Consider the following 11,283-nt stretch of genomic DNA (forward strand, 5'->3'; position numbering starts at 1 on the left):
ACCTGACCCCTTATCCTTTATTTTTATTCTGTTGCTCTTATATCTCCAGATATATTTTTTACTGTTCATTGTCATTTCTTGTTACTCAAATATAAATCCCATGAAAGAAGGAACTTAATCGCGTCCACGATGTATTCCTAAGGCCTAGAATAAATGAATGACTATGACAGGTGCTCATACGTAGTTGTTACATAAATGAATGAATGAAAGATCACCGATGAATTAAAAAAGAGAAAAATGTTCACTTGGCTTTTCTGTTATGCCAAGAGATTAGTTTTACATCAAAAACTATATAATTAAGAAAGGATTATAACAATACCCTCAACTATGGGAGGACACTACAGCTACTACACAATTTTTTGCTTGAATGACACTTGAATGATAACTTCTAGAGTAGTGTTTCTTCATTTGGTAGAACTTAGAACACTGTTTTGTAAGATTATTAAGAGGCATGTTATAAAAAGCAGCATGGCACAGAGAAAGGCAACATACCATAGCAGTTATTTATAATATTCTCTCCTGGAACCAGAATGCCTGTGTTCAAATCTTGGCTTTGCCACTTCCTAGCTGTGACTTGGGCAGATTACTTAAGCTTTCTGTGCCCTAGTTTACTCATCTATAAAATGGAGATAACAATCCCTCACATGGTTTATATGAAGATTAAATCAAATGAATTATTATTTAGAAAGTGCCTGGTATAAACGCTATAAAATTTTATTAAATAAAACAAATGTGTTCAATATGCAAATAAGTTTGAGAAACAGTCGGTTAAATAGAGTTAAACAAGCTTCTCCATTGGCATGGATTGCCTTTAATTCCCCAGTGTACACTACAGGTCTCTAAACATGTGATTAAATGTAGCAATTTCCAAATGTATTTGACTAGAGATCCTTGCAACTGGCTTTTCTGTGGGACAGTTAGTAACACTTGAGGGAAATCAACTTAGAGAATACTAACGTTAGTAGATCCCAAAATGCAGGAGCACAAATCAATACAGATAGTCTTTGACTTATGATGGTTTGACTTACGATTTTTCAACTTTATGATGGCGTAAAAGAGATATGCATTCTACATTACATGAAATATCCAATACTTAATTAAAAAACAGGCTTTGTGTTAGACGATTTTGCCCAACTGTAGGCTAATGTAAGGGCTCTGAGCATGTTTAACATAGTCTAGACTAAGCTATGATGTGCAGGTTAGGTGTATTAAAGGCATTTTCAAAGTATGATATTTTCAACTTACAGTGGGTTTATCAGGATGTAACCCCGTCATAAGCCAAAGAGCATCTGTATAAACTTCTGAGGAACAAACGTTGTTTTATATAAATTATGTAACCCAGCTCTGGCTTCTCGGAAATAAGCAGAGATAGCTATAACAAATATAATCACCAGTTAGAGACTGGCAAAACATTTAAGTATTTTGTACTGGATTTCTTTCTTACTTACCCAGAAAAACCAAATTCTTTTATTGCATTTGACAGCCAATTCAGAGTTTCTGATTGATTCTTGGGATTCTTCTGTGAGAAAGCCATTGACATAACCTGTAGCAGTAGGGAGAAAAAATGGATCTGTTTTCTCTCACAGAAATGAAGCATGACATTAAGTCAGAAGTAGAGTAAGCCTGGTTTTCCTGATACTAAAACAATTTCAGGAATGCCTTTACGAATGAAATCTTTAACTTACACAAGAAAATGAGGTAAATGACAGTAGTATCAAAAGCCTTCTGGACTGTTTACAGCTTTTTATTAGTGATCACTTTGGATTATAATGTCTTAAGAGAAAATTATTCCCATCTTTTATAGAATATTCTTGACTAAGATAAACTTTAATTAGCAGGCAACAGTGTGTTATTAACGGTAAAAACAAAAACACAGTATCAAAAATGGCTTTACTTGAGAAGAACTAAAGCTTAATTAGTAACCTTATATTAAAATTTGGGGAAAAACTCAGAAAACTTGGGGGAAGAAGCTCTGTGTCACGAACCTGTTCAGCTGTCCATGGCAACATACAAGCTTCGGCTATTGCTGTCATAGCTTCTTTTGCATTGTTCCCGCATTTCACATCTCCAATCTTGTCTACAAGGCCATCCAAGACAATCTGAGCTGAAGTTTTTGAAAAATGTCCCTTCTGGGCAATCAAAGCCACTATGTGAAGCTTCATCTGCATCACCTGAGTGAGGATAGTTATCACCGAGATACGAGTAAGCCAAAGACATTTGTTTATGTACTTATTTTTCTAGTAGCCTGAAGATGTAACACAGGTAAGGACAGATGAGAACATAACCAAACTAAAACCAGAATTTTAAACAAAGAAGCAAAATAACTTTTATCTTTTAACTGTTACCGATTAAAGTAGCTAAGTGACAGCTAAGAGAGAAAAAAACCAAACCACTCAATGTTTTAAAATATTAACAGTGTTACCACATGGGAGAAGTATATGAATTGAAAAATATAATTTCTATATTCTCTTCCTCATTTGACTATTATCATATAGCACTGAATACAGATCTTGAAATACATAATAAATGACCATACTAACTATGTAACTCCGAGTTCCTACTAGAGTTGCCCACAAAAAACTATAACCCTCACACATACACACACAACGGAATTTGAGAGATTTAAAGAACCTGTAGATTTTTAAGTGGAAAAATGAAAGAAGCTGTGGGAAACCATTTAAAGATGTTAATGCAATGATGGCAGATATATGGGACTTGGGACCCCTTTGCCCATAAATCTTTCCCTTTGTCCCTGTTTGAATATTTTAATAACAAATGTTGGTGAGGATGTAGAGAAACTGGAACTCTCTTGCATTGCTGGTGGGAATATAAAATGGGGCACAACTTTGCAGAACAGTGCGGCAGTCCCTCAAAAAGGTTAAACATAAAGTTACCATATGACCCAGGAATTCAACTTGTAGGTATATATACTCAAGAGAATTAAAAACATGTTCACAAAAACTTGTACACAAATGTGCATTGCAGCGTTAGTCACGATAGCCAAAAAGTAGAAACAATGCAAATGCTCATCAACTTAGGACGGGGAAATAGAATGTTGTACATCCATACAATGGAATATTATTTAGCAATAAAAATAAATGCAGAGTTGATATATGCTACAATATGGATGAACAGTGAAAACACTATGTTAAGTAAAGGAAGACACAACAAAAGGTCACATATTGTATCATTCCATTTATATGAAATGTCCAGAAGTAATCCACAGAAACAGAACACAGATTAATAGGTGCCAGAGAATGGGAGGATGGGGACTTGGGGAAGAATAGACAGTGACTGCTGATGGGTATGGGGTTTCTTTTTGGGGTGATGAAAATATCCTAAAATTATACAGTGGGAGGAGTTGCAGAACTATGTGAATATACTAAAAACCGCTGCATTGTATACTTTCAAACAGTGAGTTTTACACTCTCAATAAAGTTGTTATACAGGATATATATGTATCCATGAGGTGTGATAAAAAAAATACAGTGAATGTTTAAATTGAAAAAATTTATTACAGTAAAAGACACATCACCATTAATCCCCCTCAAAATACTCCCTCTTGCTTCAAATAAAGATAGTACATCTCTAATTTAAAAATACCTGAAAATTAGTTTCTTTCCATCCAGGTTTTTTGGCCAGCATCCTCACTAACGCCTGGCATGGCATATCAGTTCGGTCCATTAGTTCAACAGCCTTGAAGTAAAACAGGAGAATAAGAGTTAAGGGGTAATGAGTAGTCCCAAGGGAACAGTATATATCAAAATCAAATAAGGTGGTTGCCTCTGAAGAAGGGAGGAAAATAGAAATGAAGAGTGTTATAGAGAAAGCTTATATAATTCTGTTATAATGCTTTATTTCTTAAGTTGGATGTTTGGTGTATGGTCCTTATATCAATACAATTGAAACTCCCCCCCACCCCATTTTAGAAATTCACAAATAATTTACTCCAAGGAAAGTAATAGTAACACAGTTTTCATTTGCCTAATGTGTGGCAGAAATTGCTTCATATTTTGACTTACTTGATTTTCCTAAAAACACAGCAAAGTAGGGTAGGTTAAAAGTGGTTAAAAGTATTCAGTTTCAAAGATGCACAAGCTCAGGTCTAAACCCGACACATGGCAGATGCAGGACTGGAAGCCAGGATTCCTGCCTCAGTCCCAGTGTTCTTCCAGTTTCTCCACACCCCTCCTCCTTAGAATCACAGAGTACATGCCAAAATGAACTACCATGCTCCTTTTCTGCAACATAGATTGTTGAGAGGAGCTTCTCATACCCAGTGACAATGTCTGTTCTTCCACGAACCAGGACGACAAAGAGAGAAACAGAAATGGATGAGGGGTGGTTTAAGTGGAGAGATCTGTTTGCCTAATAATATTAATGAACAAATACCACAATATTAAAATTCATCTAAACCTTATAATTCAGAATGAAGCTAATTTTCTTGAGTAAGTACTAAGTTATGAGCTTATAGAAACCATAGGAAGAAGATGCTGAAAGACAAATACTAACACGGCAAAAAACCCAAAAATATCCACCTCATCTTTAGTTGACACCCTGAAACGTGTTCACTGATTATAAAACACAGCAACCAGGACAAGTCCTTCACTTGTCAATTTCATCACTTCTATATCATGAATTTTCTTTCACACTTAACTCATCCTTATGTACCTACTTTTTGGAACTCTTCCATACAAGCAAGCCTTTCCTTCCAGTTACTGCTGTCTAGAAGCTGTATACAGGTAGCAGGAAGCACAGCTGAAGCTTTTTCTTCACATACTTCTAGCTGTAAGATACAAAAACATTAAAATTAAAAATTGCTTAAGGAAACAGATGGTAAGAACGTAAAAATATCCCAGCGAAAGCTGTAAGAACAATCCTGTAGGTACATTATAGTATCTGAGGCTTCTATTTTATTACCATAAAGGAGTTTATCTAAGGCACAGTTTCAAGAAGCTAAAAAGTATCAATCAACTATATATTGTAGAACTCAGCAAAGAAACAACTCAAATCTTCTCATAATGACTTTTCATGGTTTCATGAGCTTGAGGCATACTGTATAATACTGACCGAGAGCTCAGGCTCCACTATTTCTTTGGTCTCCAGTCCTTTCTTGTTCTTGGTTCCAGCACTCCCTGGGCCTCCTGGTGCAGTTGGTTTCCCCTTCTTAGGTGGCCCGCCAGCCTAAAAACAATTACAAAGAATATTATACCACTTAAGGATTTAGAACAGTGGTTCTTAAACTTTTGTGGCCCAGAGACTTCTTGAAAATTTGACTAAAATGGGGGATCACTGTAACTATGTATAGTGACAGATTAACTAGATTTATTGTGATCATTTTGCAATATATACAAATACTGATTCATTAAGTTGTACAAATGGAACTAATACAATGTTATATGTCAAGTGTACCTCAATAAAAAATGTTTTTTAAATGAGGGATCGCTCAATCAATAACAACAACAAAAACCACAACATATTTTTGGTGTTCACAGTATTTAGCAGTTTCAAAGGCAGACAGACCTTCTGAAGACCATTTATAGGGGACTCTGTAGATCCCATTTTAAGAACCTCTAACTCAGAATGAGCTAATGAGATAAATGAAATAAAAATGATGGACTGGAATTATATTACATTTACAGATTAATTTGAGAATTAACATTTGATACTTCGGACTCTCCTATAATAGTAAAGGACAATTTCTAAGCTACAACATTTACTTACTACTTAATCACAAGGTTCCCCAGTTACAGAAGAATGAGTGTTCTAGTTATGTTGAAGATTGGCCGTCTCACTGAATCTTTATTATTGTTTTAGTAATTTTTCAGTTGACTTGCTTGGCTTTACCAAGTATATAATTATATAATCTACAGAAATGCTAATTTTGCCTTTTCCTTCCTTTCCTCATATTAACACCTCTTACTTTATTTTTTTGTCTGATTGCAGAGCATTATTAAACAATAATGGTACCAGCAGGCATTTTTTTCCTTTACTTCTCACTTTAATAGGAATACTTTTAGTATTTCATTATTATTAAGCATGATGTTGACTTTTGGTTTGCTGTGTCTACTGCTATTGGTTGCTCTCTCCATATATATTTAGTCACGTCAAAGTATTCATTTCTATGTGGTTAAAAATTTTTATCAAGAAGATATGTTGAAATTTATTATATTCCTTTCTAGTGTCTGAAATTAGATTTCTTGTCATCTATAAATTTAGTGAATTTTCTAATATTAACATCAAACCATCCTTGCAATCCTGGAATAAACTTCAGTTGGTCACACTTTTTACTGTACTCATTGGATTCTATCTGTGAATATTCTATTTAAATATCTTGATTTAAATGTATTTCACCCCAGTATTGAAAGGTCATAAGAAAATAGCAGTTTATCACAAGGTACACAGCCAATGGCAGTAACATTAATATGGCAACACACATCACTGTTTACATCATTCCCTCTACCTATTTTTGGATACTTGTTAAGCAATGCCCCAAAGCTAAAAAGAAAATATAAAATGCCAGAGGACCAAATTAGTCTTCAACAGCCATACCTATTCTGAAACCAACATTATTTTGAACATATTCTAAGCTTTAAAGGTGCAGTTAAAAACTAAGATACTGGTTTTGAATTAAATGGAAACCTCTAATACTTGATGGTTTATGTCAGCAGTATGATTTTGTTGGTTCATATTAATAACCCCATAATGAGAGATTTAATTGTTTTCTAATTCTAAAAATGGAAAATTTTATACCCTTTCATTAACTAGAACACCTCTTCTGGATCCCGTCCTATAATAGCACTCTCTGTATAGAGGTACCTCAATTAATAAATCTATTTTTCTTCTTTTTTTACCAGACATATATGTTTATTGGCTTAGTAGGTTTACTGGCTGATACTGTCCTACTTATCTTTTCAAAAGAGGAATTGAAGCAGGTTGCAACCCATATATATGTATGTATTTTTTCAAAAAAAGAATTCCTCATAAGAGAAAGCCAGCTAGCATGCAAGGGTTCACTCAGCAAGGTAAGAAAAGGTCTCAAGGTATTGTGCCCAGGTCATTTTTCAGAGGCAGGAGCTTGTGAGAAAGGACCAAATAGCTGCCAACACTCTATAATAGAATGCTGAAGAAACAGCATAATATGTAAGAATGTACACAAACTCTGTAGCTAGAGAAACTTGGGTTTGAGTCCCAGTTCTACACCTTTAGTCATTCAACAAATTATATGCTAAATTCCTGCTACGTGCCAGAGCCTCTCTATGCATGAGGGATCAAGCAGTGACAAGATCTCATCCTTTAACATTTACAGTATGGTATGGAGAGACAGGGTAAACAAACAAGGGAATGATAAAAATAAATATCAGAGTGAACTGTAAAATTGTAAGAGCCTGTGCAGGACATTTAACCTTGCTGAGCCTCAGTTTCCTTTTCTGGAAACACAGGGATCACAAAACACTATCTCAAGGGTTGATTACATGAAATTATGTAGGTAAAATGCTCTATGAAGTGATGCTCACTCAACTATCAGTTCTTTTTCCCTAATTCCACGCTGGGGTTCAGGGTGGGGAAAGAGAATCAAACTTTTTGCATATGCAATAGGTAAGTTCATGCTTAAGAGAGTCCATAGGACAAGTATTCACTAAAAGAATTCTGTATTTACCCTTGGGCATTTTCCCTTCTTCTACACTATACAAAGCTAACAAGACCTGGACTGGTATGGAGACTTGGTGATGCAATTCAGCAGCATTATTAGCAAAATGATGAAGGTGATGTTACCAACATCAAGTGCCTTGCTGCATTTTATTTCATTATTTAATGATACTTTCTGATCTCTTAAAATGCACTCCTGTACTTCCATTACCATTTTTATCTCTATTAAAATTTCAAATAAACAAATGTATTGTTGGACTATTCTGACTTCATGAATGAATGTTCTGCTATATTTTGAATGTGGTAAGGAGTTCCCATCTCAAATGAAATCATACTGGAAGGACAACCATGAACCTGAGACTCTAGCTTACAAATTCTAATTTTTAAAGCATATTTTCCAAGTCATGTATGAACCTTAGTAGCAGGAGCCTTTTTTAAGGGTCCTGGTTTGGGTGCTGAAATGTCCTTTGTGTCCTTATCTCCTGCAGCCCCTGAAGCAGCAGTCCTTCCCGGCACAGGTTTGAATTCCTTCTTTTCAGCTGCCAGTCCAGCTTTCTTACCATGTACCAGCTCTACTTTTTCTGAACACTCTCTGATCTGGAGAATAAAGTTGAGATGAATATCATTAAGCCCAATTTTGAAACACAATCACTACATTATTACTTAATAGGTCACCTAAATCACAACTACATGAGCATTCAGAGAGAAAAGTTTCCTTTTCTTTTTTTTTCCAAATTTTATTTTATTAAATTTATTGGGGTGACAATTGTTAGCAAAATTACATAGATTTCAGGTGTACAATTCTGTATTACATCATCTATAAATCCCATTGTGTGTTCATCACCCAGAGTCAGTTCTCCTTCCATCACCATATATTCGATCCCCCTTACCCTCATCTCCCACCCCCCACCCCCCACCCGAAAAGTTTCCTTTTCAACAAAGATAAATTATCCGGACTTTCTTACATTTTATTTCTACACAAATTACAATTATAACAAACTTATAATAACCACATTTTTGATAGACGACATTCATGTTTAGAAAGGTAATTTTCCAGATATTAGAAACAAATTTATCTTAAAACACTGTTTTCACCTCCTCTACAGATTGTGGTCATTTAGCTTTATTTTTTTGTATGATTTGAAAGATAATTTCTCCTAATATGATTACTGCAGCTTGGGATAAAATTTAAATCTTCAAAAGCTATGTTTTTAAACTCTAGGTTTGAACTACCAGTGGTAATGAACTAAATTTCACGAGTTGGTATCAGCATGTTTATCTTAATGAAGCAGAACAGACAAAATTGAAATAAAGCTGTAATGCAGAGACTGGACTGCTGTCCAATTTCATTATAGTCCATTACTAACCCACCTTATCAAGCTTGAGTTTGTCCACATCGACTAAGAATGGGTTTACTACTTTCTCACCGACCACCTTCAGAGCAGTACCCAGTGCTTCAAATGCAGCATCTCTGACTTCAGGAGCAGAATCATTGATGTGCTACAGTCCGGAAGTAAACAAAATGATCTTAATACAAGGTGCTTTAGGTATTACTGATTTTAATTCAGATTGATGATGGTTGGATAAAGAATTTGCCTTTTACAATTCACTGAAGCTAAGTGTACCTTTTCTTTTGCCAATTAACAGTTATTCTTTCACAAATTTTTTTTTTAAGGAAACCTCTGAGAATCCATTCAGCACGTAAGTGCCTCCTTTCCTCCTGCCCTCTATCTAAAATGCCTCACACTCAAATGATCTTCAAATACTCCAAAGTATATGCCTGTGCTGGGCCAGATCCAACCGAACACCAGTAAATGGGCCAAAGAAGAAACAAAATGTTTAGCAGTTAGTGGAATCATAAAGTTAACTTGTGCTTCAAGACTAGGAACACAACAACACAAGAATTTGGATTCAGTTTCCAAAGTTGCAGAGGGTCTGTTCCTCAAAAGACCACAATCTACAGTCTGAGAGTCAAGTAGTCACTATACATAATTAGTAGGAAATAAAAAAATCTTTCTGAGATAGAAAATATTCCAACTTCAAAGAGAGTCTATACCTTAAGTAGAGCAGCACAAAAGGGCTTCAGCAAGCTCTTTGGCAGGGTAGAGGCAGTGCAGTGGCGGAAGCTTCTTGCAATAAAGAGCGATGTCTGCTGCTTGATGGTAGGATTTTTGTTATCCATTACTGCTAAAACATCCTCACTGATGTTCTGTAGAGTGGTCTTTAGGAAGAAAATGTGGTCAGTGAGCTCTTCTCAAGTGTAAAGAACAATCAAAATATTACGTTGACAAAACCTACTTTTGATAAAAGCACTGACTCATGCTGTCAACTTACAGTAAGGAAGATTGCATCCATTGCCTCCTGCAGAGCTTGTACTACGTGAGGCTTCTTCTCTTTGAATTTCTCCAAAATGGTTGGCACAACCTATAAAAATGAACAGCTGGAACATTACTTGGCAACAAAAAGGAATGAAATACTGATACATGCTACAATATAGATGAACCTTGGAAACATTATGCTAACTGTAAGAAGCCAGTCACAAAGGACCACATATGTATAATTCCATTTATATGAAAGGTCAAATCCGTAGAGACAGAAAGTAGATTAGTGGTCACCACGGTCTGAGGGGAGGGGAGAAGGAGGAGAATGAGGAGTGACTGCTAAGGGTTTCATTTTGGAGTGATGAAAAATGTTCTGGAATTAGATAGCAATGGTTATACAACCTTGTGAATATCCTAAAACCACTGAATTACATACTTTAAGAGGGTGAATTTTATAGTATGTAAGTTATATTTCAATAAAGCTATTATTAATGTTTGGCTCTACCGAAACAAACAAAAAATGAACATCTAAGTTGGATAAAAAGCCATTTCCTTTTTGAAGGGAATAAGACTTAGGCTAGAATAATTAAGGGTTCCCATTCTGTACCATGGTGGCAGTGCTTCTCAACCTTTTTTCTGCCTCTGTACCTTATATGCAACCATAAAGCCACTTCTGTCATTAACATCTCTTATTAGACAAAATGAATTTCAGCGAGGTGGATTTACAGGCATAGTATATAATCCTCTCCCCGCCCCCCCCCAAGATTCTGATATACCACACTGGACTTGATGTCTCCTGCCCACTAAAGAAAAAAGAAATAGTACCAGAAATTACAGCAATTTTGATCAGAATTATATCGTCTTATTCAAATACTTAGTTTAGATCAGTAAAGTTGGAATTTTCATAATTTTTATCTTATAAATTATCAATAATGGATTAAATATTTATTGAATGCCTAATACATCTATTGAGTGCCAAGCACTGTGCTAGCAGGCAAATTAAAGCTGTTTGTTAAGGTCCAAAAGACACAGGAAAAGCCCATTGGCATCCAAAAAAATTTTTTTTTCAAGATTTCACAGAAATGATACAGATTAGGAGAGTATGGTTCTCATGATGAAATATAAAAGCCTTTTTAATACTAGGAGTTAATTATAAAATTGAAAACCAAAATATTTTAATGGCTATAAAGCTAAAGTTTACTTTTATATATATTACTAAAAAGACAGTTTATAACTAGCTAAAAAAAATAAAGCTGAACCACTAACATGCTTGTTATCAAACAGCATTAAGGGGGAAGGGGAAGAAATCCCC

The 11,283-nt window shown here is 35.2% G+C and overlaps 1 protein-coding gene across 5 annotated transcripts in view; it reads right to left on the reverse strand.

Moving 5' to 3' along the window:
- Positions 1-11,283, reverse strand: part of CKAP5 (cytoskeleton associated protein 5) — an 87,298-nt gene that overhangs the window by 32,711 nt on the left and 43,304 nt on the right. For all 5 annotated transcript variants that reach the window (XM_019743673.3, XM_019743671.3, XM_019743669.3 and 2 more), the window contains exons 10-18: positions 9,985-10,074; positions 9,707-9,871; positions 9,022-9,150; positions 8,065-8,247; positions 5,071-5,184; positions 4,676-4,786; positions 3,604-3,696; positions 1,986-2,171; positions 1,449-1,543 (exon numbers count right to left, since the gene is read on the reverse strand). In XM_019743673.3, the coding sequence (XP_019599232.2) occupies positions 1,449-1,543; positions 1,986-2,171; positions 3,604-3,696; positions 4,676-4,786; positions 5,071-5,184; positions 8,065-8,247; positions 9,022-9,150; positions 9,707-9,871; positions 9,985-10,074 (1,166 nt within the window). The remainder of the gene's footprint in view (positions 1-1,448; positions 1,544-1,985; positions 2,172-3,603; positions 3,697-4,675; positions 4,787-5,070; positions 5,185-8,064; positions 8,248-9,021; positions 9,151-9,706; positions 9,872-9,984; positions 10,075-11,283) is intronic.

This window comes from Rhinolophus sinicus, chromosome 14 (assembly GCF_057876585.1).
Source record: "Rhinolophus sinicus isolate RSI-liver-muscle chromosome 14, RSI-T2T, whole genome shotgun sequence".
Taxonomy (NCBI): domain Eukaryota; kingdom Metazoa; phylum Chordata; class Mammalia; order Chiroptera; family Rhinolophidae; genus Rhinolophus; species Rhinolophus sinicus.